Source organism: Cheilinus undulatus, linkage group 12 (assembly GCF_018320785.1).
Source record: "Cheilinus undulatus linkage group 12, ASM1832078v1, whole genome shotgun sequence".
NCBI lineage: Eukaryota > Metazoa > Chordata > Actinopteri > Labriformes > Labridae > Cheilinus > Cheilinus undulatus.
Window position 1 is genome coordinate 39,738,408 of NC_054876.1, and position 27,914 is coordinate 39,766,321.

The 27,914-nt window shown below is 39.6% G+C and overlaps 1 protein-coding gene across 1 annotated transcript in view; it reads left to right on the forward strand.

The window, feature by feature from the left end:
• doc2b (double C2-like domains, beta) overlaps window positions 1-27,914 on the forward strand; it is a 289,938-nt gene that overhangs the window by 125,730 nt on the left and 136,294 nt on the right. Inside the window, exon 2 of the mRNA XM_041801872.1 lies at window positions 13,494-13,573. Coding sequence (XP_041657806.1) covers window positions 13,494-13,573 — 80 coding nt within the window. The remainder of the gene's footprint in view (window positions 1-13,493; window positions 13,574-27,914) is intronic.

Sequence of the window (27,914 nt, forward strand, 5' to 3'; positions counted from 1 at the left end):
GTAGGAAATGGAGCTTTTATAAAGTCCGCTGTCCCTTACAGCACTTTAAAAAGATGTATTTATCTAAATAAAGACATCTGTTTCCCAACACTTGGTGGAATTTAAGTGAGGCATTGTTCAATAATGCAGCAGTAGATGTAGTATTTAACAAGCTTCCTGGGCCACAACTGGCACAAGAGAACTTTTTTCCTCCTAAATTTAAGATTAGTTAAGCTAAGCTAACTCTGGGTGTAATTCACTGCATTAAGTGATTGAAGTGTGAGAATTTAAAAGGGTGGATCCAAAATATTTCACAATTTATTCAAAAGAGCCTGGATATGGTTAAACACCTGCTTATGAGACATGGATCATTGCATTCCAGCTACATGGGGGTGTTCATAGTCTAATATTACATGGATTATGACTCATAGTCCATCTTTGTTTATACCATGGTCTTGGTGTATACGCGATTCTGATTGGCTCTGGAAATTCCATTGGTGTCTATTAACTTCTGATATATGGACACCGTTCAAACTTCACAAGTAGTCATAAAAATCATTACACTGTTACAAAGTAATGCACAGCAGCCGTTAGCAACCTGAAACAGTCATATTTTCTGAGCAGGGAGTACAGCGCTGCAAGCCTAAGGAGCCTGCAGACCAGCATCAACTGTCACTTAACTGACATAAATAAAATGACAGACTCCAGGTTTAAGACCAGTAACATAAGACAGTCTTATCTTCTATATCCAATGTACGTCTTGTTTCCAGGATCACCTTAACTCTGAGAGGTGTCGCAAAAAGAACTAACTTCCCCTCTGTTCTAACTGCTATAAATTATTGTCAGAAGATTCAAATAACATAGACAAAAGAAAATAAGCCATTATTTCTTTGTCGAGCCAAAGGAAACGTTTCTGATAAACCAGCATGATTATATCTGATAAATACTGACGTGTCTGACAGAGAATCAGCACCTGCAGGGCAAGGACAGCTCTGTTTCTGTGACCTCGTAGTGCAGAAGGGGGAATAATTCTGTTCAAACAGCTGGTCTGCTAAAACTAAGCTTTCTATCAGATGACTGTTCATGTTAATGTACAGGTTTATAGTCTGACCACAGATGACTCTCAGTCTCACCTGTCTTCATGTCTTTTCATTGATAAATCTGTTCAGAAAGTGCGCTGAACAGACTAGTTTTTTGTTCTGTTGTGACTTCATATCTACAGCCCGGCCTATTTACTGGAGTACTGAATGACGTTTACATTCCCTAAGAATGTTATGGGATTGGAATGGCTATTCCAGTTATTAGTCAAGCCCTCAGGCGTTGCTAGGGGAAAGAAATTGTTGTTTTAGTAAAACTTTCTATTTTGATCACAAAATGTATGAAAATTAGTAGTTATAAATTAGTTGTTTTATTAATTATTTTCGTTATTGACCATGGTGTAAGAGGGTTAATGCCATTCGAGGTGTCCAATTATCAGGGATTAATGGACTCCATTAGACAGTGATTATGCTGATAATTCTGAGCTCAAAATTAAGATCATAAACATTATTAATCGGTAGGAACATCAGATCAGTTCAGGCGATGACATAATGTATCAGTTTAATCAGAGCTTGTGTTGACTGGTAGCTCTCAACCAACTTAAAGATGCTGTTATCCCAACAATCAACCAGGCCTATGATTGGCTGAAGCCTACATTTACCATGTGATGTCTTTGTGGGGGGTCTCATTCAGGGCTCTAATATTACTAGGGCTGGTCCTACCCATACAGTCACTTCAGCTAAACTATGGCTGCACCTACCACCTCTTTCTCCTGAAATGACGCTGACTGGTCCGGTCACTTTCTGACGAGGGACAAACATCTCAGCTTGAAGCTTTGAAAACGGATCCGTCTGATGATGGACATGGAATCTGGCCAATCTATCTGCTTTTCACTTTAAAAAAATCCATCTTGATTTCTTGATTAAAGTTGTGTGAATGAACGACAGATTATTGCATGCACTTTTGAAAACTGAACAGCATCTTGAGTTTCTTAAATTATGTACGATACCAAGCGGATATTTAGTTTTAAGTTGAGCCGACATTTTTCGGGAGGAAATAGTTTGCTTAACTACTTTAGTTGAGGCAGCTGAGATATTTCTACTGTAAAAAGCTCCTGCCAACTTGTTGCAAACTTTTAGCTCTGAGTATGTTGTTTTAACTAAATGGCAACGTAAAGTATTAACTTGGGCCCATCAGCTCAAAAAACTGTGACACTTGATACTTCATCATTTGAACCTGGACCCTCATATTTTTTTTTCCAGTGTGCATGCTCATTGAGCAACTTAAAACATGAATAAACTAAGACATTTGTGAAAATGATGCATTGCCAAAGGCTTGCAGTATACACTCCCTTCAACAGTGTTGGAACAGCAGAGCCAATTCCTTTGTTTTTGCTGTAGACTGGAAACACTTGTGTTCGACATCAACAGATGAAGATGAGACAAGAGATCAAAATTTCAGCTTTTATTTCCAGGTATTTACATCTGGATCAGATAAACAACTTAGAAGATAGCATAATTTGTAACTCCAAGTGTTTAGGTGAGAGTAAGTATTAGAATAGATAGACTTAAAATAGATTGAAGTAAATAAGACTTAGTATTTAGTTGCAAAAAAAAGTTGTAGTTAATTTGCTTGCAGTGACTACATTCTTCTTCTGTGATGCTTTTTCAGGCTTTCAATGCAGCTTCTTTCAGTTGTTTTAGGGGGCTATTGTCCTCAGTTTCCTCTTTAGCAGGTAAAATTCATACTCTGCAGGGTCTTTGTTGTTTTGGCAGTGTGTTTTGGGTCATTATCTTGCTGCATGATCTCCCAGTCAGTTTGGTTGCATCGTCCCGATTCAAGGTAAACGTGAGCCCAAAGTCCGCAAATGTATCATACTCAGGCACTGGGCCAATTTCCATTTCATCCTCTGTCTCTCTGTGCATACACATGTCATTGTTAGCATCTTAAGAATGATTAAAAACATCCATTGTAGCAGAATGGACTCATTTGTTGGCATAAAACATCAACAATTGTTGCTTAAGTGGATGCCATGGTAGCTTCTTGCTCTTTTTTCTCCTTGGCAGGTTTGAAAACCATCTACATGAATACCGCCACCTGCTGTATTGGACAGAGTACTATACGAGAGTTGGCCCAGACACAGGACAGTGTTGCTAATGTGAAAGCAGGCCATCAACTAGGCCTGATCGGTCCAAAACAATCATGCCTGATGTAACAGCCTTAATTTCCACTAAGGGGCACTTACAAGTCATATTTGGTGCCATAAAGAAATTTTATGACCAATGTCTAGTTGTTCATGTATATTAAAGTTATGTGATATCTAATTAAAAGTTTTTAGCTGGTCATACATGCCATCAGATTTGATTTGAGGTTTCAGAATTTCAGCAAAGCATCTCTTTTCAGTTAGAAAGTGACAGTTGAACAATCACCCCATTTAAAAGCAATACATTCTATTTATTGGTGCATTTCATTTGACTTTTAATCAATTTCCAGCCTTGAAGATGTTCTGCCTTTGGATGTTTTCTGTCATTTTAAAGCCTCAGCCCATCATTGTGAAAAACAGTTGATGCATCATCTTCAAAAACATTGTTTTCTGGCTGCAGGCAGCGAGTTCCCAGGGTACATAAATCATTACACACAGCAGATATATATATTCGGAGTAAATGATGATGCTGTAAACATTTTCACAGTTTTATAACATTTTCATCTTTCATTTTCATTGCAGCCTTCACCTGATTTACCCCCTGCTTTTACTGTTACTAAGAATCCCCTCTGGATCTTCAGCTGATATATTCACCGTCTCATCATTTCTGCACATTTTCAGGCACCACACGGCACTCGTAATGACTCTGTTCATGATCTCACGTCCTTTTTTCTAAGGATAATGCACAGTCAAAGAGGTTTTATGTCTCAGAATAAGTTTGTAATAAGAGACCTGGGTGCAATTATAACCTAATTTAATTCTTTTCTTTGCCAGAAATTACATAATTGTAAGGAGAAAATTGGAAAAGTATTGCTTTTAACACTCTAAGCAGCCACTTGAAATTGAATTATCTCTTTTTTCTAAGAGTCACAGGAATGAGGTTGCACAATCAGACCAGATTACGACTCCTGTGTAGAAAAAGTGCTCCACTTCATAACTGTCCTGCAGAGTTCACAGCCCTGTTGCATCTGGCCAGGCTGAACCCCACAGCTATCCAGATGGCTCAGGCATTTCTGATCAAAACAAATGTTACAAGCAGCTCCTGCACAGACTGTCTAATACTGTTACCCCACTGTTGAGGAGATAAACACGGGCAATGTTACAGTAAATTAACTATTAATGCTGTGAAGGATTGGTCCAAATCCTTTCAAGTATTGTTTCCCTAAATCACTGTGAGACAGACGGCATAATTGAATTGGCTTCATTACCATTAACAGAGCAATAGAGGAAAGGCTTTATAGAGTATAATTTTATGGGAATTAAAGGAACATTTGCTCTCAGAGTCCCTCCTTTATAATGATAACAAAGTGACATAACAGGACAGGTGATTTAAATGTGAAACATGAGCAATAAAATACAGACAGATTTTACAAGAGGTCAATGTTAATACTGGACTTTATTTAAATAACTGATGGTGAAAATGAATGTGATGCTAGGGTTGTCGATCTTTTCTTACTACTACCATTGAGACTCCAAGAATCTTTCTTTACACTATGGCAGTGTTTCTCAACCCTGCTCAACCAAAGAGCCAAATTGCTGAAAAATGCCTTTACAAGAACCATAATCTGAGTGGTGAAATGGGGTTAGAGTGGCATTTAATGGCAAAAGGCAGCTGAAATGGGCGAAATATTGCAAAGAAGCAGGATGAAAGTGGCTAAAACTGATGAAAAAGGGCAAATATGGTCAAAAAGTGGCTTAAAGAAGTGGTAAAAATGGACTAAAAACAGCAGAAATTGATTAAAAGTGGCAACAAATGGGGGGCAAAATAGGCATACAATGGAGAAAACTGGATGAAAAGTGGCAAAAATGGGTGCAAAGTCACAAAACACTGAGTTACAGGTGGTCAAAAAGCAGCAAAAAATGAGTGAAAAGTGACTAAGATGGGCAAAAAAGATGTTAACAGGTGGGAAAATGGGGAAAAATTGGCATTTAATGGCAAGAGGCAGCTTAAATGGAAATATTGCAAAGAAGCAGGATAAAAGTGGCTTAAAATGATGAAAAATGGATAAAAGTGGCAAAAATGGTCAGAAAGTGGCAAAAAGAAGTGGTAAAAATGTGCTAAAAGCAGTAGAAATGGAAAAAAAAAGTGGCAAAAAAACAGGGACAAGAAATTGCAAATAAGAACAATGGAAATATACAGAAAAAAAATAAGTTTGACAATTAAGTTCGCCCATGAACCCAATGTATAAGTGTGGGAAAAAACTGTTTAATGTGACATGCAATGGTAATTTCTGACATCAAAGTTTCCATTTTTAAGGTGTTCTGAGGAATTTCAAATTAAGACATAAAAGAGCCACAAATCATCACAAAAGAGTCACATGTGGCTCAAGAACCACACATTATCACTGCACATGGGATAAACAGATACCATCACTATGGACAGGTGCAAGGCCAAAAAGTCCAACCAAACTGACAAGGAGAAATCCCAGAGAATGCTACCACGCTGCACAAATAACATTTATCTTTTATTGGTGCTCTCCAGGGTTTCAAGCTGGATGGAAACATATTGGATCAAATCTGCCACAGTCTCCCCCTCAGGCCAAAACCAACAGGAAATAAAACCATAGGACAAAAGAAGTTGTATTTTAGAAAATGCATTGAAAAGAGATATGAAATTGTTAAAAAAAAATAATACTGGAAGGAGACAGTACAATTTTTTAGGCCTCACAGGCCTGTTGACCTTGACAGTGGTATTACAGTACATTCTGAACTAGTGTGAGCCAGGCTACTTGGTGGAAACACAACTTTAAAGCATGATATGCTGAGCCCACACAGCCTATAAAGTCATGAAAATGGTGATCTATAAACATCTTTGCCCTCTTTGTATAAAACCCTGAAATCTAAAGCTCAATCGTTTCCCTAACTATGGAGCTGGTTGACCATTTTGCTGTTCCAGGCTTCAAACTCATGCCCACATCTCACTTTTCAGCATTTTCAGCTGAGTGTGATATTGTGCTCATTTGCTGCTTTTCCTCACTTGATGAAACAATTGACCAAATTAGAGCTTTGCTGGCTTGGAGTACAGACCTTATTCTGTATAAGAGCCAGAATCAATCCCCAAAACAAAACAAGAGTGGATAAGATTGACTCAGTTATTTAGACTTTTATAAGTCCACTTATAAGGAAAACACCCCTACAGCTGAGCACGTTTTTTTATCTGAATGAATTACTGCAGCCAAAAGCACAGTTTGTGTGCTGACTGCAAACATGTAGATGTCACAGTTTGTATTTGATTATGTGTTTTGTTGTTGTGAACAAAGCTGAGCTGGAGGCATCCTCACAGGAGCATGAATGTGTCTTGATTTTAAATTTCATGCTAGTGTGCCTTTTAGATTTCCTGGGGAAAGTCAACAAATGATTCATCAAGAGATTCTGCACACTCTTTGTTGAGATATTTCTCAACTGGACCGAAGTGCTGCATGGGTAGACCAGCCGACCATGTGGCATCAACATCCTGAGGCCTGGCTTTTGGCAGAGTTAAAAAAAAAAAAAAATGTCCAGCTTTTCTGGTTTGCTTGGGTTTTATCAGGTTCAAATCTCATTATGGTGCCTTCTGGCTTTAGGGCTGAGGTTAAATTATGATTTGTGTGAACAGGAAAGACTAAATTCAGACCAGGGTCTACTGAGATGACTATTGATAGAAAACAAAACCGGACATCAGAATAGATCTATTTTTGGTGAAGCTTGGAGCCGTTTTGCACTCTGGCAGTCATTCAACAACACTGACTGAACATTGTTGTAAAACTTTGTGTTATAGTGTCCATTAATCATGTCACACAATATCAACAAACAGTGCAGAAAACTAAATGTCTTCCTCATCTCGGAGTGTTCTGGGGGTGGAGGTGGTGAAGCGGTGCAGTCATTGGTGATGAGCTCAGCTTTCTGTGGAGGAGCATTGATTCACTGCTTTAAAGGAGACTCGGGGCTACTATAATCACAAAAAGAGACTTTTAATGCCTTGGAAGGAAACCAACTATTGATATCGAGTCTGTTTAAGAGGTACTAATGTTGATGGAGATTCTGCTTTGAATCATCATGACGGCCTTTGGGTTGAACCCACTATCTAGGGACTCATCTATTTTAAAGTCTGGAGACTTTGAGCTCAATAAAGAGCAACGAAACGCCTTGTTTCTTTGCATTTAACCCAGGGGTCTTCAACCTGTGAACTACAGTGCCTATAAAAATTTTTCACCCCATTGGATGTTTTACTCTTTTACTGATTTTATAACTCAATCATGGTCCATATAACTCAGCTTTTTTGGCAAAAAAGGCCTCTTCAATTTCAAAGTGAAACAGATTATTACAAAGTCATGTAAATTAAATAAAATATTAATGGCGTAAAGATGATCTGATATGGATCGGTTAACCGATCTTAACGTCAAAGGTCCGAGTGCGTCGGTACGCGGAACCCTGGATTGGTAAAAATGAGGCATGAATCGGTCTTTGTACCGGTTTTAACATTATAGATTGGTTTACTGAGGCTCTGCAGCTTGTTATCATAGCCTGTTCCGCCATGCTTTGGCTCAGCGGCTCTAATCTTCGCTACCCACGATGACCTTTTACCTTTAAATGAGAGTTCCGTTCGCCGTAGGTACTAGCTAGGTAGCTGGATGCGTTTCACCGGTCATCGCTGAAACATCTTTCAGTTACAGTTCTGCACATCAGAAAATCAAGTCATGTGGACTAAATGTGAATCAGTTTGTACCGGATCGATTTGGACCAAACCAAATCAAATCGGACTGAACCGAATGGTTTTCTATTTAAATGACTCATCAGTGAATCGAATCGAAGCTTGTGAATCAAGATCCAAATAGAATCATCTTGAGAAGGAGAGATTCACACCCCTCTAAAATATGCAATGTAAAATAACTGACTGCATAAATAATATATTACTATTACTGCATAAATATAATATATTACTGCTCAAGCTCTGTCAGGTTGCTCTGGGATTGGTAATGAACAACCCTTTTCAAGACCAGCCACAAATTCCCTATTGGATTGAGGTCCGGGCTTTGACTTGGCCTCTCTAGAACATTCACCTTGTTGTCTTTAAACCGTTTCTGTATAGCTTTCGCTACACACGCTTGCATGCTATGCTTCAGCCTATTGTCCCAATGGAAAATAAATCTTCCATGCTGTCATTCTTGTGCAGACTAAATGCAATTTTTTCCTATATTTTGCAACATTCATTTTATCCTCCACCTTTACAAGCCTTCCAGGGCCGGCCACCCTGAAGCATCCCCACAGCATGATGCTGCCACCAACATGTATTGCTCCCAAACAAAGCATCTTGTCTGATGGCCAAAAAGCACAAATTTGGTCTCATCAGACCAAAGAACTTTCTTCCACTTGACCATGGAGTCTACAACATGCTGTTTGGTGAACTCCAGTCAAGATTTAGTGAGTTTTCTTCAACAGTGGCTTTTTCTTTGCAACTCCCCCATAAAGTCCAGGCAACAGTTGTTGAATGCAGAGTCTCAGCTGCTGAAGCTTGTTACTCCTTCAGAGTAGTCATAGGTGTCTTGGTGGCCTCTCACTAATTTCATTCCTGCACAGTCACTTAGTTTGTGAAGGTGGCCTAACTGAGGCAGATTTACACATGTGCCCAGTCAGTCCACTGCCTTATACTTTACAGTAAGCTTTCTTTGAGTCACTTGGGCTGTTCTTTTGTCTCACCTTGTAATGGTAGCCAGGAATACTGACTAACCAGTGGATGGCTTTACAGACACAAAGGTGTCTTTATACTACAGTCACTTGAGATAAATTTACTGCTGGACCTCTGATGAATAAGGTCAGTCACTTTAAAGGGAGTGGATATGTATGCAGTCACTTATTTACGTTACATTTTTTTTTTTTTATTTAAATGACATTACTTAGAAAGTCTGTTTTCACTAAGAATTTTTTTGTCAAAAAGCCAAATTATATTGGCATGATTGATTCAAGTCAATAAAAAGGTCCAACATCCAACAGGCTGACTACTTTTTACAGGCACCAGACCTCCTTAAATGTATCTCTCATCAACAAACTGAACTGCTGCCCTCTCTTCCTGATTACATCCTGCATTCACCTGTTGCCTTCTGCTTTCAATTCCTGATGCTTGACTTTTCAAATCCCTGTTCTGCTGCCATGCATGCCTACATTTGTGATCAACATTATTCATTTTTACCTTATAGTTCCTAAATCATGTCTTGGTTGGTGCAGTCATTGCTTCCTTCACCATGTTGTTGTCAGTTCACACTTAGTCAGGATGTGTGCACTTTACTCAGTGTATCTGTTGCCATGTTGGACTTCCTGGCCAAATGGAGAGTCTGTTTCTATTTGTGATGCTTTCAGCATTCATAGCCTGCTGCCTGCAGGGAAGAAGTCATTTGCAAAGTTGCTGTGGGTCTGAGTGTGATGGCACTGCTTCTTCTCTCAGCTGAAACACTGGTACTACATACGCTGCCCTTTACATTAGATGGACAAAAAGAAGCACAGTGCGACATGAAGTCTGGGCAGTGTAGAGGTAAAATCTGTGTAAGTTACTGAATGTATAGATTGCGTCTAGTTTATTCATATGATAGTTGTAAATTCCAGATCACAGCTTTGATGCCTCTCCAAATGTCAATTTGTACATCACAGCTGTCAGGATTTCCTCAAACGAGGCACCAAATCCTCGACCTTTCCAGGCTCAGAGACTCAGTCTGCCCTTCTTCTCGCCTCCTCTTCCCTGCTAGCTCCACCGCTGCACTACTGCGTCAAACATCTGTTACACAGCCGAGTTGTCCTCACGCACGCGATTTCACCTTAAAGGCCCATGAGGAGCTTTATAGATCTAACTTCAATGTATATAAAAGTAGGGGTGTTTCCCATGCTTAAATTGAAGTTGTTCGAGGTGTTCTTTGGATGGCGATCCACATAAAAACAAAAATCACAAATTTAAAAAGAAAAAACCCTCTAAAGCACTTACTTTAAAATGGAATTGTGGCCTGGCCGCTAATGCTCTGAAGGTCCTTGCCTATTACCAGTAGGGTGGAGAAAAAAAATCTGTTGAAAAGATAATAATGTCTTCACCTTCATGGTAGAGTAAGAGGTGGATTTGGTGAGTAAACATGGCTCAGGGTAGGGGTTCCCAACCTTTTAGCCTGCGACCTCCAAAATGACAAAGACCGGGGACGTGCACTTTTCCTAAAATTGGTTGTGGCATGAACACAGCCATGCACATTCAAAAATTGTCATGTGCATGGCTTTTTAAACATTGCTTTGATTTCAGCATAAATCCTAACAAATTAGCATGTTTTCATTTTTAATTGAACAAATTTTATTCAAATATTGGTACAGAAATGTGCAAATATTCAACTTAAAACCATTTAAAAATACTCTCTGTTTCTTGGAAGGCATCTCGCGACCCCCAGGGGGTCCCGATCCCAACTTTGGGAACCACTGGCCTAGGGTACCGTCTAGGTGGGTAGTAAGGTTTGCATGAGCACCTGGCCATGTTGTGGATGTCCCAAGGCCTGAAAACTGCTGGTGGTCTCCGGGCGTATTACCAGGGGTGTAAAGGCCTGGACAACAGTACCGTCCAGCTTGACCTTGGCTGCCCTACATGTGTGTCAACGTGTTTTAAGCTTGACTCTGGCCCCTCTCCAGCCCCAGGTTGTGCCACATTAGGCCCCATAATGTCTCTTACCACCCTACATGCCTAAAACGTATGCGCGTGACTGTTTGTGAGGCGAATGTGCATTATCTAGCTGCAAGAAATGCGACTGGCTCTTGACATTTAAGGGCAAGGTTAGCAATAAGTCAATTATGCTGTTTATGTTGGTTGCAACGACTCAAACATGGAGACTGATGGGCAATAAAAATTCTGCTTGGCACCAGGGTTTTCAAGAAGGAACCTCCCTTCTCCATAGTTTTGTTTCATTACATTGCACAACAACAAGGACTTGAAAACAAGCTAACAAGATCTGTTGACTGTTTTCTGGAAGAAATTCCAAACACAGCTGAGTCTTGCATTGCATGCTGATAGGACAAATGTATGGAATGAATGTAGCACTATATTAAGCCTGGGCGCCATGAATCATAGTACAAAAGCCAAAGCAATCAGACCAATCGACAAGATAAAACTTCACCAAAGGGGTTGACTGAATCTGAATGCTTAGAATTACCCTCATCAGACGAACCCACTCCGCATCAGACAAATCTATTCCTAAGAAGAGATTTCAATAAGACGTAGAGTCGGCAGGGCAATTATGAGTCCGCTAAACTAATGTTTTCTCTGCTCACTAGATTAACAAAGTGTGAATGAAGCAGAATAGTAGGTGTTATTTGGCAACTCAGTGCTGTAGAAGCAGTGAACCCACACATCCTCTTTTATATTGTTGAAATACATCCTAACAACATTTGATAAACTCAGGAAATGAGAGTCCCTTTCACTTGGCATTTCAAAAGGACAAAGGATGAGATCATGTTATAAATTGTTTTAGTTGAACTACTGCTTCAAAAAGACGTGGTTTCCTCAAAGTTTAAAGAAGAGCTACTTAATTAGAAAAAAAGGGTGAAGTGGGTCTCACTGTCAGCGCAGGAGCTAATAATGCAGAGTGGATCATCTCAAGTACGTGCAAGAGTCTGAAGAAACAATCAAGCCTCCACTTTGACCCAGATCCAGGTGGACATAAACATATGACTCATTTCAATTTATGAATAAATAAACTCAATAAGCTCACAGAAATTGTTTTCTGCATCTTATATGCTGGTGCAGCTGAAAAGCCTGTGTGAGACTGGCGATCATCACTCAGAGGGCAGCTGCCAACACCACAAATTACTTGCATTTGGATACCATTAAATATTTGTCCTTGTTTAATATGTACGTCACTGAAGCTTCAAAAGGCAGACAAAGCCTTTTTATCAGGTTTTCTCCCTTATTAGTCATAATCCTGTAGAGGGTGGGTTACTGTTGTAGGTACCACTCAACAGTTACTGAGTCACTCTGAGGATGACCCAACAGTCACTGAGTCACTCTGATGACCTCTCAACAGTCATGGAGTTACTCTTAAGACCTGTCAACAGTCACAGAGTTACTTTGATGACCTCTCAACAGTCACTGAGTCACTCTGATGACCTCTCAACAGTCACAGAGTAACTCTGATGACCTCTCAACAGTCACTGAGTCACTCTGATGACCTCTCAACAGTCACTGAGTTACTCTGATGACCTCTCAACAGTCAGAGTCACTCTGATGACCACTCAACAGTCACAGAGTCACTCTGATGACCTCTCAACAGTCACAGAGTTACTCTGATTACCCCTCAATGGTCACAGTTACCCTGACGACCACTCAACAGCCACAAAGTTACCCTGACGACCACTCAACCATCACAGTCACTGTGATGACCATGCAGTCAACAGTCACAGTTACTTTGATTACCACTCAACAGTGATCAGGTTGGAGAGGTGAAACTTCAGATGTAAAAGACCACACACCACAAGATAACCTGGAAAGCTTCAGAGCCATCTGATTATCAGGCCTTTGTTGTCAGTGGACCTTGACCGTGTAGTGTGTGGACTGTAACCTAGTGACTTATGGGTAGAAATGTACATTGGCCTGGAAGTGCAATTCAAAATTAAAAAGTCTGAATCACTTTCACAAAGCTCAAAACAAATTTACATAAACCAAAACATTTTAACATTTCACAAAACAAATTTGTGGGTCAAAGTTGGGTCCAAAATCATTAGTAAAATGGCCTGGTATGTAGATATCCTTACAGTGAAGCTCCATTATGAGGCTGTTGTGGAACCTCTGCTTTAAAGAGGACTATAAGGACTCTTGTTAGAAGCTAACTCTGCTACTGTGCTTGTGGTTTTGCAGATGCATTGCTTATATAGAAACAATGATTTTATACACAGAGTAAACAATGCATTCAAGTAGATGAAGGTGAAAGGCTGCATCATGACCATCTCTGTAGTTGTTTATGCAGCTGTACTTGCATGTAGTTAATTTAGCCTGTGCACTACAAATTGAGACAGATGGAGACACTGAAAACACTGATGCAGCACAAACACTCAAAGCTCCACATAGCAATCTTTTAAATGTCCATTTGCAGTGTGTTTGTTTCTGTGTTTATTTCTGTCATTTAATGGCAGTTCCAGGAAAACCATCAGATTTCCCATTAGGACCATTCTTTTAAACAATGAAAGCATGCAGGTATGGGGTTTGTCCTCTCCCCAGCAGTGCTCTGAAGATTTCTTTTCCATTCTCTAATTCTCTCTTTGCTCTCCTTGTCTCTCTTCACAGCTACGTTGGGGACCTTGGAGTTCAGTCTGCAGTACGACCAGGAGAACAATGCACTGCACTGCACCATCAACAAAGCCAAGGTGAGCCGCCATGATGACAACAATGATGACGTTAGTTTGCAGCCTAAAAATGGGTCATTATTAAACATTTTCCACACGAATTAGAAAGAAAATTCTGATATTTTTGAGTGAACTGAGTCAACTTTCACTTCAGTTTTATTCACATACAGAGAGCTAGCATCAGAATATTGGAGCACATTTTCAAAGAACTATTGCCATATGTTGTGGCCAGATTAGTATAGACTATACACTACTGTATTTTTAAAGTTCCTTTAAAGTGGCCATAAAAGCAAGACACCTTAATAGAAATGTTTCTATAGACTCAATGAAATAGCTGTTAAAGATGAATATTTTTGAAATAGCATCACTCATGTCAGCCTACACAGACGGGCAAAGAGTCAAAGGAATCTATCTAATCTAATCTAGCATCTTAACACATCCCACTGTTCTCTGTAAGAGAGACATTAATGTCTAATTTTGTCTCAGAAGGCTTTAATTATTTCTCAAGCATATTGCCAACAAACAGACCAAGAATGTGCATCCAAAAATGTTTGTCTTCTAGTAATAAGCTTTGTAAAACCTTAGTTTTTATACTACCAATATGTGTATTTTTGATTGCAAATAAAGTTAAAGGGATATTTCAATATTTTTGAAATTGTGATTGTACATGGAGACAGTAGTGGCATTAACCTCCAGAGATTTCAGTGTGCGCTGTTCCTTCAAATAGGATAGGCTTTGGGAAGTTAGACTTTTTACAGCACTGCAGATGGGTACAGTTGCTCTGCCTAATTTAGAAGGTTTTAAGCTCCATGTTGGCTTGATTTTACACTATATCAAAATTCGTTTTAAAGGTACAGTGTATAGAATTTGGCTGCATTTCGCCGAACAGAAACGGTTTAAATGGGATATAATGTTTATATATTTATGTGAAGTATGTTAAAATAAGTGCACAATCATCCCCTTTAAACTTTTTCTTTTACAAAATTAGAAAAAAGCTTTTTAAATTTCCATTACCGCGGGTCGCCCTCAAGGAGGCTGACATAATGAACCGCCATGTTGTCTACGGCAACGTTTCGGGGACAGAAAGAACGAAACTTAATTTTTAAATACAAACCTGACCGCCGGTCCTGAAAGCTACCTGGAAGGCGGGTGGAGAAGAAGACTGACCTATAATCTATAAAGATAATGGTTACAAAAATGAATGAATAAACCCTCACCTCGTCACTGCTGTAAACGATGTCTGGCTCACGATCCTTTTTGGTCTTCACAGGCTCTCGTGGTTTAGTGATGTGACATTTTGGTAACAGATCGGCTCATTCTAAAATCTGAAAGCTAGATGTTGCTAAAATTCTAAATTCTACACAATGCACCTTTAAAGTGTTTTATTTTCCACCCAGAAGACTTCGTGCTCTTGTGCCTGCCTTGGCTTATTGCTCTCTTGGATCTGCTATTTGAGTCTGTAAGGTTCAACAGAGACAAGTAACTAAACTTAAACTAGAAAAATATAGAAACAGCCATAAACTTTCCTGGATGACAAATTTTCATTCAGGTCTTCTGGTTGGGGTCGGTTTCTCAAAATTAGCTCAGGAAAGTTGAAAGAGGCCCATAAAAGGCAAGCGTTCAGTAAGGCAGGGAACTCTGGATGGGGAGTGATGCAGGCTGTAGGTGTCTGTGAGCCTCCTCTGATCAGAAATGTCCTGAAGAAATGTTGGCAAGTCCCAGTCCTGACAGCTGTTGCTCTCTATGTTCGTAGGCATGGGCTCACAGTTTACTCACCTACACCACCAGGTAGCTTGGGATCTCTCCTACTCAGCAGTTTCTTCTCTCTTTTGGTCTGCTGAGTCTGCATCTGCAGAACCTGTTCCTCTGTGTGCTCAGGCTCATAAAAGTATCTCCTCTTATGCACAGCTAACAGCATGTCATGGTCACATGAGTCGAAATTGGTTGTTTTTAGTTTTGTGTTAGCTTGATTGATGTTTCCTGTCAGAAAGGGATACCCTGAGGTTGAAGAACATGTAGCCAAAGCTTGCACCGCAAAATAGTGCCAACCAAAGAGTCTTTCTGGGTGAAAAAGAAATGCTAAAAAAAAAAGATGTTGATACAGTGTACAACTGAGCCTATGTTCTACTTTGGGCCCATTGCTACCTGAAAACTCGTTAAATTATGCAGAGCAGCCATTATTGTCTGCAGTGTCGTATAGTTTTGCTTCACCCAGTGCGGCCTGCCTAAAGGGGCAATACACTCTTAAATCTTTGGAGGCTAATGGCGATTAAAACCCTACCTTAAAATTACAAAAAATATCCCTTTAAACATACAGAGGCTAAAGGGCCTTATGCTCTCCAGTAGAATTGTTTGGATACCAATACAGACCTTTAAAGACCAAACTGACACGATACCCAAGCATGTCAGCTAAACCACAGTTTGAAACACAACTTCTTGTCTCTTCATCTCAATGCTGGGTGCCAGAAAAGCAGCATTTCATCCTTTTTTTATGCAGACACATACATATGCAAAATGAATCAAACTTTTTCTGTCATGCCCCCCTTTGAAGAAAGACCCCCCACCCTAACAATGTAGTGATTATGATAGTTTAGTTCAACTCGGCACCTACTGCAGGTTCATGCCATCAAAAAAGTAAATCATTTGTATTTTCATAGTTGGTACTAATTAAAATTCTAAACAATTTTTTTTTCCATTTTCTTGATTAATTCTTATGCATCAGGTTTTGCCTTCCCTGTCATTTTGAACAACCTTTGCAGTGCATTTACTGCATGGAAAAGTTGACATTTCTTTCTCAGGTCACCTGCAGACTACAGATATCTAACAGCTATGTGAGAGGTACAGAGCAAGGGAGATCAACTGGTGTTGATGGGACTTACATACCAATCAGCAGGAAAAATATACCAGGGGGGCCCGCCTTAGAGGGCGACACATACATTTGTGCATTTTGTATGTTGGTATTTTGACTGAAAATAGGCACTTGAAATGTGTGCAGCAGATTCATACCTGTTACTTTTCAGAGGATTCTTCTCTCCTGGCACTCTTTAGAAAACTCTAACTTCATTTTGTTACTGACAGCTAACCCAGCTGATGTTAAACAGCAAGTCCTGTCAGTTTGATAGGTTTAGCTGTGCTGGAAGCCTCAAATAGAGATTGACTGACACATGAACCATTATATTAAACTTTCACTCACAGTGTCTTAAGTCATGCGCGCACTGCAATTCCCAGTCATTTCAGACATGAGTTTTGAGTTGCACCACTCACTCAGAAGTTTGGCCAACTTTCATCTTGTCCTTCCGTGTACAGGGGAACATGACAGCTTATCACGGACCAATCAGCTGCCACACTGGTCAGATTGATTTCTGGCATGTTTGATGTTTTGGTCATATGACTGCACACTCTCACACAGTCAGAGCAGTTCAGGCCATTTGTCCTTTGTAAACTGTCAGATGGTGATTCAAATCACCATACAAAAACAGGCATGCCTGTTCGATGTGCTTTACTGTCCTTTAATAAAAGATAAACATGCAGGAAATATCTGCAGACCTCCATGTTTTTAAATACACCTCAGAATAAAGGGGTGATCTTTGCCCCACGCTGTTTGGCCACAGACTGACCTAATATTGCAAATACATGACAGTTGTTAATCTTAATAGAGACTTATGTAGAATCCTCCACTATCAGCATTAACTGATGTGAATGAATAAGCATAACCTGCAGTGTAAAAGCATTTGTGAAGTCACAGGAATAGAAGAGCACTCTACAAGCTCATGTCTGTTTAACATTTAATATCTGTACAAATACTCATGATAACTGTCTGTTTCTGCTTTTCAATAATGTGAGTCTAGTTGTTTCAGTTCATAAGCTCAACAAACAGCTGGGAACAGCAGTACTTCATCCAGGAAAAATCCCATTAAGACCAAATTCCTCCGTTAATAGTTTGTCTTTGCAGATTTGCAAATCATACAAAACTAAACCTTGTTGTAGGATTTCGAGTTTCCTGTTTCTGCTAATATTTGATCAAAACATACTCAGAAGCCCCTTTGTTTTCTTATCTCCTCCTGTTTGAGGTGTTACTTTACTTGAGGTGCTGTTTGCTTCTTAAAAATTCAAATTTATTTCCTCCGTTAGTTAATTATTTTGTGAATAAATTCAAAGCATAATTTTGACAGCATTAACCCAAAAACAGGACTCTTGTTGTTCTCAGTTTTTATCTTGAACAGAAACACTTTTCTCCTCACCTATTAACTCCTTACATACAGATCTTTCGTGTCTTTGCTTCTCTTTTTATCCAGCTGCTGTCAGTAAAACTCTTGCAGATGTCTAAAAAAATCCAGGCCTGCCAGACCGAAACTAAACTGAAGCTTCCTTCCTTCTCATGATGAGCACTGGGGTAGATGCTGCAGGAAAATCAGATGTGTAGTCTGAGCCAGAGTCAGAGCCAACCTGTTGATTACCCAATCCAACTGGGTGAGAGAGGCGGGGTAGACCATGGACTGATCGCCAGTCAATTGCAGGGCTGACATATAGAGACAGACAACTAACAACTACAGGCCAAGTTAGAGTCACCAGTTAATCCAACCAGCATGTCTTTGGTGGTGGGAGGAAGCCGGAGTACCTGGGGAGAGCCCACACATGCACGGGAAGAACATGCAAACTCGGCACACAGGAACTGTAAACAAAAAGATAGATGTTCAAAATTCAAAGACTAATAATTTGGTTTTTATTTCAAATTTGTTCTCTTGATGTGAACATTTTTTTGCTTTGATCAGGTTTTTTGTTCTCAAATGCTAATTTTTGTTTGATACTGAAAAAGTTTTGTTTGAATCTTTTTGACACAAATCTCATTCCATACTGCCCCGCCGCACAGCCCAGAGTAATCCATCCATCCATTTCCTATACCACTTATCCAGTTGGGAGGGGGCTGGAGCCTCTCTCAGCTGTCAATGGGTGAGAGGCAGGGTACACTCTAGACTGATCGCCAGTCAATCGCAGGGCTGACATATAGAGACAGACAACCAGGGACGCTCACACTCACACCTACGGCCAATTTAGAGTCACCAATTAACCTAATGAGCATGTCTTTGGTGGCGGGAGGAATCTGGACTACCCCAGAGAGGACCCACGCATGCACGGGGAGAACATGCAAACTCCACACAGAAAGGCCCTGACCGGGAAACGAACCAGGGACCTTCTTGCTGTGAGGAAACCCCTGTGCTGCCATGCAGCCCCACTCAGAGTAATATTATATTATTATTTTTTTTAAATGTAGCTTGTTGCAGCTAATGCTTCAAAAACATCTCTTCCAGACTTCCTTGAAAATAAATTGAAAAATACCAGTAAATTCCCCAAATTCTAAGGAAAAAAAAAAGTCAATCAAAATGCCTAAAAATTTCATAGCAAACTGCTTAATCTTCAGTGCACAATCTGGGCTGTTATTTCAAAAATTCTCACAGCGATAATCATAATTATGTTGTTGGAAAGCCAAAATGTATGGAGATTAATCTTACAGGTGAATTTGTCATGCTGCTTTGGCCACCAGTTTCACTTTTTACATGCAATTCAGCCTCTTTCCCATACTTTGAAATAAAAAGTTTCTGTGGACTTTTTAGATAATTTGTAACAACAGTGAGATCGATTGATAAAATGAATCAAACATACTTGGCAATATTTGAGTTTTGCAGTTAAGTTCATCATTACACCTCAAAAATCTAGAACAATATGATATAAGTAACACAGTACGGTTTCATTTTTTTCTTCACATGCTGTTTCCACTGATACATTTATTGAGGTCAGCAAAGCCAAGAAAATAAACTGTACTCTTTACAAAGAGGGCCACTAGATCAGAGTAGATTAATGCTGCAGCTGAATCAATACTGTTTCCTGGCTTCCTTCAGGCAACCAAAGGAGCATAGATTAATTACTAAATAGTAAATAATCAACCAAATACCCAGCATATTGGAGGAGGAATGCATTACACCATAACTAATTTCTAACACAAAGCCAATGTTGATTGAATATATCATAAATGTGAGTGTGGAGGTGTCGTCTTCTCTGATTTCATCTCCTGTGTGTTGTGATGAAGTGGTGGTTCTGACAGCCACGGCTGCCGTCAGCAGCTGTAACTCTTCCTCTATATCCGCCTGAATAGCTTGCATTGAGGGAAGTGGCATCAGAGGAGCCCGTCTTGGCAGGAGTGTTGGACAGCAGAGTGGGCATCAGGCCATCGTGATTTATGGCAGTTATTTTCTATACTGCTCTGCTGCTGCTGCACATTGGCTGCTGCCTAGCCAACCAAAGAAAATGATTTTTTCCTTCTCAAATACTCAATATACCCTTTTTCGTGATTTAATTTGTTTGCTAAATCCCTTATTGGTCTTTTTCACTATTGATTTTTTTCCTTATTGCTCCTGCTGCCAATGCTGCGGTAGCTTCAGTCGAAACTTCGACTAAGTGTACCTCAACGAAGCATTTCTCTGATTAGATGTGGAAGACTGGAGAAGAGCTTCATGCTTAATTCTGGAGACTGATAAAACAGCCTGTTAGACTAACTATGTGCACAAAAGTCAGGGATTTATACAAACATCAGTCCCAGAAAAGTTGGGATATATAAAATGTGAATAAAAACAGAAAACTGTGATTTGCAAATCTTTTTCAACACATGATCAACTAGAATGGCCGTCTGAGGCGGCAGACCCACGCCTAAGCAGCACCACTGAGGAACTCACGCTCCCATTGATTACTATGGTGTTCAAAATTTCAAAGTCTGAGAAAAAACAAATGGGTGCGTGGATCATCACCAAAATCTAATCGATTCTTCCTTATAACTATCTCAATATTCCCTGAAAGTTTGGTGAAGATCCGACTTTCCGTTCTTGAGTTATCTTGTACACATACAAACAAACCAAGAAACGAACAAAGATACGGAGCCCTTTACATAATCCCCTGCCGATTTCATTGGCGTGGGTAATTAATGCAGCAAAAGACGAGACGTTACATTACTTTTTCCTTTAACATCAGTCTGTAAGCATCTGGAGACTGAAGACACTAATAGCTAAAGTACTGCAAGTGGAATCCTGTTCCAGTCTGACCTGATGTGCATCTTAAGGTGCAAACAGCTGAAGGGTTTCTTTTGTCGTATTTTGTACTCTTTAATGTGCCACACATTCTTAAAGGAATACTTCAACATTTTGGCATATTCACGCATTGCCATAATTCCTATAGTCTTAGTAAAAGGGTCGTTTCATTTAGTTGTCAGTGCAAGCTGTTTCTAGATCTGGGGGGACCGTTAAACCAGCTGCACAGCGAACGCTATGTTAACAGATGAAGCTATGAAATAATAACCTATAATTATGTAACATTACGACACATGAAGCAAATACTCTGAACTATTTCTTGAGCAAACCACTGGGCGGAGTGACACAGCGCAGCAGCCATGTCTGGAGTGTAGTTCAGGCTTTGCATTTAACTTTAAAACATCTCCATGATTATTTCATAGTGTGGTGAATGTGCAGGTCACATTGAGGTCACATGAGAGCGTTTTGGAGTTGTTGGATTGTGTATTTGATGAGTTTGATGACGGAAAGCAAAAATTCCGTCTGCTAACATAGCGTTTGCTGTGCAGCTGGTATATCGGTCCCCCCAGATCTAGAAACAGCTTGCACCTACAACTAAAGGAAACAAACCTATTACTAAGACTATAGGAATTATTGCAATGGGCGAATTTGCCAAAATGTTGAAGTATCCCTTTAATGGGAGACGGGTCTGGACTGCATGCAGGCCCTTCTAGTACCCGCACTCTTTTACTGTGAAGCCATGCTGTTGTAACTCATGCAGGATGTGGCTTAACATTGTCTTACTGAAACTAGCAGCGAATTATTGTGGATTTTGGCGCCCAATAACCTGAAAATGATTCTGTAACTATTTCCTTTAAAAAGCCGATCAGACCATTCTCAGAAATTGTAGTAAATTTCAGAAGTCAAGTTGTTAATGGGACCAATTTTGTAGCTTGTTGCTGCTCATGTCATGAAATAATTTATAAATGACACACTTTTTCTGACGAGAGCAGCAAGATCGATATTAAATGGTCAGCAAAGACTCCCAATCCACTGCCCTGCTTGGTGTTGTAATTTGCCTTCTGTTTCAGGGTTAGTTATAAACCCTTGATTTGAGGTATTAACTCTCACTTACAGTTTTACCCCGCTGACTCCTATAGCTCCACCATCTTCTCTAGCCTCTCTCTTTGCATTAACTGAAGAGGAGCTGCTCCATTGTAAAGGCTCACATGATGGAAATAAGTCAATTTGGCCCCTTGGAATAAGGCTGTAATTGATTTAAATGCGAGTACATGCATGTAGACATTGAGAGGCACAGGAATAGCTCAGAGTACTTCCTTTTACGTGGTCGTCTTCTCGGCTGGCTGGAGCAGTCAGGATGTGTGGGTTCATCATGACTCAAGCTCAGATAAAGGAGTGTGCTGTGAATCTCAGCCTCTGGGGGTTTACATCGTAGCCGCTCTCGATGAGGGTTTAGTGAATTGTATGGAATGACTCACAGCCCTCAGTCCAGGACCTCAGACATCAATAAAGGTCTTTTACCTGACATTACAGCAGCTCTGTGTTTGTAAAAGTCAATTATGCCACAAGGTTTCAAGATGGAGAGGTTTGCTTTCTTTGTTTGTATATGACTGGCTATATTTCCACTTGGAACCAGTCCACAGTGCACATTTTCTAAGCTGTTAATAGATACATTATTAAATCCAACTATTAAGAGCTGCCAAGATCTCTCTCTTGACAGCATCCTTATCCTCCAAAGAGAAGAGAAAATGAGAGGGCAGAGCTTAGAACTACTAATTAATTGATCTGAATGTCGAAAGAATCCTTTTTATTATGAGTATGTCAATATAGATCTCGCCTCAGGTCCTCTGCTAAGCAGTTTCAAGGGTTCAGGCAGCAACAGGAGTGATGAAGGGAAGTTTAAACAAAACTCTCACTGAAGCTGGTAGGGAAGTCAAAAACTTCTTTTCAGACCACAAAAGTTTTCGGTGTGTTCTTTTTGTTCTCCTTTTAATGCAGAAATCTTTCCCCAGTTCTGTTAAAACTGACACTATGGTGCCAGTTTGGCTCAGCTGGTGGAGCAATGGTCATCCTCAACACACTGGTCGCAGGTTCAAATCCCAATCCTGGTGCTGTTTGTTGTGTGTCTTCCTCAAAATGAAAAAAAAAAGCAATAAAAATACAGCTATGGCTGCATTGCACTATTCTCTTCAACAGCTGCCATTATTTACGGGCTTGCAGTTGCTTCAACTTAACTACGCCCTTACCTGCCGCCTCTTTCTCCTCAAACGGCTGATTGTTTGAGCTATTCTCTGACTTGGAGGAAGTGTTTTTGCTTGAAGCTCTGCTGGATAGATCTTGATGATTGACATGGAATCTGGCCAATGTATCTTTTATCACACATCAAGGAAAGATCATATTTCACATTACATCCACACAGCACTTTAGGTAAACTTTAAATGATCTGCCTTAACTTTTACTTGAATTGGTTTATAGACCAGTGATTTAACTTTTACTTAAGTAAGTTTTAACCAAAGTAATTGCACATTAGAGTACAATGTTGTACTCTTTCCGCCTCTGCATTTAGCAGTTAGTCTAAAGTGAATTAAAGGTACAGTGTGTAAAGTTGGGAATTTTTAACAAAATTGAACAGTCAGATTCTAGATTGTGTTGCTCACTTCTGGTAACTGTGGCAATCAGTGGAAGTAAGGAAAGAACACATCTTTTATTTGGTCTCTGACAGAAAAATCCAAGATGGCAGAATCAGCAGAGAGGATCCTCCCTATGTATGAATAAAAGACTTGTTCTAAATATACACACACTTTTATATATTCAGATGAGTTTAGATAGGCCAATTTAAAAAAATATATGTATCATTTTTGCCATGTTTGTTCAGCTGAATGCCAAGAGGCTAAATATTTCATATTGTACCTTTAAACAGATTCTGTAAACCAACTTCACACTGATATGGTGTGATGTCGGTTTTCAGAATGTGGCTATTGTTAGCAGCTTTTGATCATCTTTGCAGGCTAATGTCCACATTCCTTTGCTGAATACCATCTCTCATTGCTTCAGTCATTTGCGAGTATAACCCGACATAACCTCTGGACAACTTTTCTAGATTACAATCATGCTAAATATGTTCTTATAAGATGCTATCAATGTTACCAGCTCACTGTTGTTTACACTGGCGTATGCACTGTGGCAGCTTGACAGGAGTCTTTTACAGCAGTGGTTCTCAACCTGGAGGTCAGGATTATTTATAATGGTACATTTTACCCATTTTTATAAAAATGTATGCATAAAATTAGTGAAATGTAAAATAAAACATGGTCACATGGTGAGATTTATGTTCTAATCAAAGTAATGTTTAAAAAGAAAAAACTTAAAATCTAAGTCTGCACATGACTATTTTTGAATGTGCATGGCTGTGTTCAAGGATGCTTCAACCACCCACCCGCAGATGGACTACTGGTTAAAGGCGTGTCCCATGTACGCGGGCAGCCCAGATTCGAGTCCGGCCTTTGTCTCTCCCCAACTCTCTCGTCAATGTTTCAGATTCTATCCTCTCTCGTCCTCTATCATTAAAGGCAAGAAAAACCGAAAAATAATCTTAAAAAAAAGAACAGCTACAGGTGGGTGGTTAAAAATGTTTGACCGGGATTGTTAGTCTGAACTAATGAAAAAATATAAAGTAACAGTTTTACTGTCTCATAATCCTGGTGCTAACTATCAAGGTGCAAGTAGACCGAATCAAACCAAATGACATCAAATCAAACACTTACACTATGAAGTATAAAAGTCAGTAGTCTGATTAGTTGAGACATTTGTGTGTTGTAATGTAACTAAAGCTGAGCCTGTTCTAACAGCAGTGTGGTCTACCTGTGCAGAGGCCAGGTTAGAGAGAACGTGTGAGTGTGACTGCAGGAGCTTAAATAACCTTTACACCCTGGGCCCAGGTGTGAGACATTACTCTAATTAGTGAGCTTGCACTCACAGCCACAAGTCAGAGACACACCAGCTGACAATACTAAACATGACATTATGTTATAAACATCACACAAGGGATCTGAATTTAACCATTTAGCAGGCTAATCATGAACATCCCTGCTTCATGTCATCATCAAATTACTGAACATTTTATTGCATATTTTTCTAACATCATTCTGGCCTTGTCAAAACCAGGATCAGCAGTCTTAACACCCACAGATTGTCTTTTAATGCTCTGCAGAGTCATCAGAAACCATTTTACTTTCAGTTGTGATAATCATGTGGTAAATATGGTATCAATCTAACAGGGTAGAAGGAATGTGAGTATGAACTATAAGTGCAGCAGCTCGCTAATCCACGTCATTCAGCAAAAACTGAGCGTTGTTTAACTTTTACGCAGATGATTGTGTTGTTTTCTCATTGAAATGGGTTGACAAACCGCTTATTCTTATATGTTACAGTCCTGTTTATTTGTTTTTAGTATAGTGTTACAGGTATAATGGGAAATCTGTCTCTTTCTGCACTATTTTGGCCTTAGTTAAATCATATCTAGCCATATTTTCACATATGAACAATGTTCATAAATTTTGCTAACACTCACTAGATTGATTCTTGAGCCTTTCACTTCACTGCAACTAAAATCTTTGTAATGCCTTCATATTCCACTGTTACTTTAGCTGTTTCTAATACTGGCACTTCATGGCCACCGTATGTTCTGAGCTTAATCCTGCACTGAGCTAGTGTGGGGTTTATGGATATCATGGGATAACGTGTTACATTTTTTGGCCAGGTGGTTTTCTCCACTGCATCTGTAGCATTTTCTAATGTCTGGCTGTGGCTTTGGTTGTGTGTCGCTGACCTTGTTCACCGACCCCGCTACTCTCTTCCATTTACCAGGCTCTTTCAGGCCACGTAAATCCACAAGATCTCCATTTGACACCTCCATTGCTTATGCAAACCGTGGTGCTTTTTCAAAAGTCAGTCCGTCCTCTGACAGCAGCTTCTTGTCTTCATCAAATGATCAAATGATCGCTCAACATCATTGTTGACGAATCACCAAAGTTGCAGTCCTGCGCCAGCGTTCTCAGTGCTGACCACAATCATCCTCACTTTTCACATTACTCTAGTGCCCTCTGCTGGCACTAAGATGCTATAACATTCCACAATCACTTCATAACACCGGGGAAGTCCACAAATTATGACGTTTTAGGATTTCATTGAAAATCTGTACATAGTTATGATTTTTAGATGGCATAATTTTTGAACCAGAACAGCCAAGAAGTCTTCTGAGGGGAATCAAGGAAATTGGAACAACGGTGTGTTGTGCAAATCAACACAGACAGACAGACAGACAGACAGAAAGACACGCCACCAATTATAGTAGTGAGACATCCCATTATTTTTTTCCCCAAAATCTCCCATCTCCCCCTAAAAAACCAACCTAGAACTTGCTATCGAGTATGCTTCCTCAGTGAGGTGTTCCTGTGGCAGAGAACAGATAACCCCTTTATTCCTTCTGATAAATGACAACAAAACTGGAAAAAAAGAAACTGTCTCTCAAAGGGAAGACTGCTGCTGCTGTTCGAATTAGAGACCCGGCTTATTGAATCAGCTCATTCTCAAACAACACATCAGTAATTAAGTGGGGATTTAAAAACCTTTATTCAGTGTGCAGGGGGAAAGTCTTGAAAGAATCCACTTAGAGTTCCAGACGCAGTGACAGTGACCGTATAATGCAAATGTTACGAAGTTGCAAACTAGAGGGAGATAAGAGAAGGAGAAAATCTGCTCTGCTCTCTGTGTGAACACACCTGATGAGAAAGTAAAACAGGTTTTTCTGTCTGATACACATCTATAATCCATTTAGTTTGCCTGGAAAAACAACACTGCAGTCTGTGTTTAACGCCCTCAGAAGACTCTTCCTTTGGAGAACTTTATAAAAGAAGAGTGCATGATTTTCAGCTCTTTGCTGTTATCTTCTCATAGTCATTTATCACCACACTGAGACTCTCTTAAGATCCAAATACTTTATATTATGGAGGTTAGTGTGTAAGCCCTTTATTTTAAACCTATGGGGTATAAAACACTGTTATGGTCAGTTTGATTCAATTCTAATAGTTCTATTCATCCTTTAGGAACTTTATTTGTGTGAAAATATCAGAGCATATTCAGTTAGCATATCGGACAGCTCAACACAAGAACAAATCACACTATGAACATAAAAACATCCACACGGCATCACAAGAGCTAAGTCATAAAGCTGAGAGCAAAAATTAAAACTGTAACACAGATAATAATATGGCTAAAAATAGATAAAATAAGACCAAATGATAATATAATAAATATATTATAGTGTGTAAAGTAGTGGTGAAGTATAAGTTATCAACTAAACATCCGCCATAGCAAGGCTGCCTTTTAAAAAGGGGAGAACTATCTTGTTTTTAACCGCCTGAGGTGTTTTTATTAATATCTTTGTCATTTTAAGTTGTCAAACATTTCCATGAGCAGGAGAATCTCATCTTTCACTTCCTCCCTCACATGCCATCCAACTTGATTTACAGCTGAAGATACAGGACCAATAAGAGGGCAACGGGCACGTCACCTCTCACTGTGCGAAATGTCCGTCAACTTCTGCCAACCAGTTGACACTGCCTAAGGCCCTCCCTATCACAGTTTTTGCAGTAGAGGTAGGAAGAGAAACTGCAGCGAGAGGAGAGAATAAGACCTGTTGATCTCATGTTGAAGTTGCTGTTCAGCCTCATTTATTTCATATTTTAGACATTTGGTGTCTATAGAAGGATAGTCAACATACTGTATATACTCAAAGAACGACATGGCAAAATTTCATTTTAGACATGTTTTCTGTACTCACCTATTTTATTCATATATTCCACTACTTTGGTAAACCTATTTCATAGTGTTGTAGTACTCGGGAATGGTCTTGGTCTTGAGACTGGTCTTAAGACCACATTTTGAATGTATTGGTCTTGTCTCACACTCAAGACCATTTTTACTTGGTCCTGTCTCAGTCTCGGACTGGCCAGACTCTGGGTTTTCTATCAAGACCGGTCAACACCAGCACTGATCTGCTATTCTTCGACTTCATTATTGTGATAATAAGGAGAGGAACTTGCTAAAACAACAAATAGCTAGACCTGCAAAAAACTCGGACACCAGTTCATCTTATTTCTAGTCAGAAATACCTCTGAACATTTACTTAAGGCCACATTCACCTGACAAATCTAGATAAAAATCTCATTTTCAGATATTTAAAATACTTCCAGACTTGTCAGTGGCTTTTAAATACAGACAAGGAT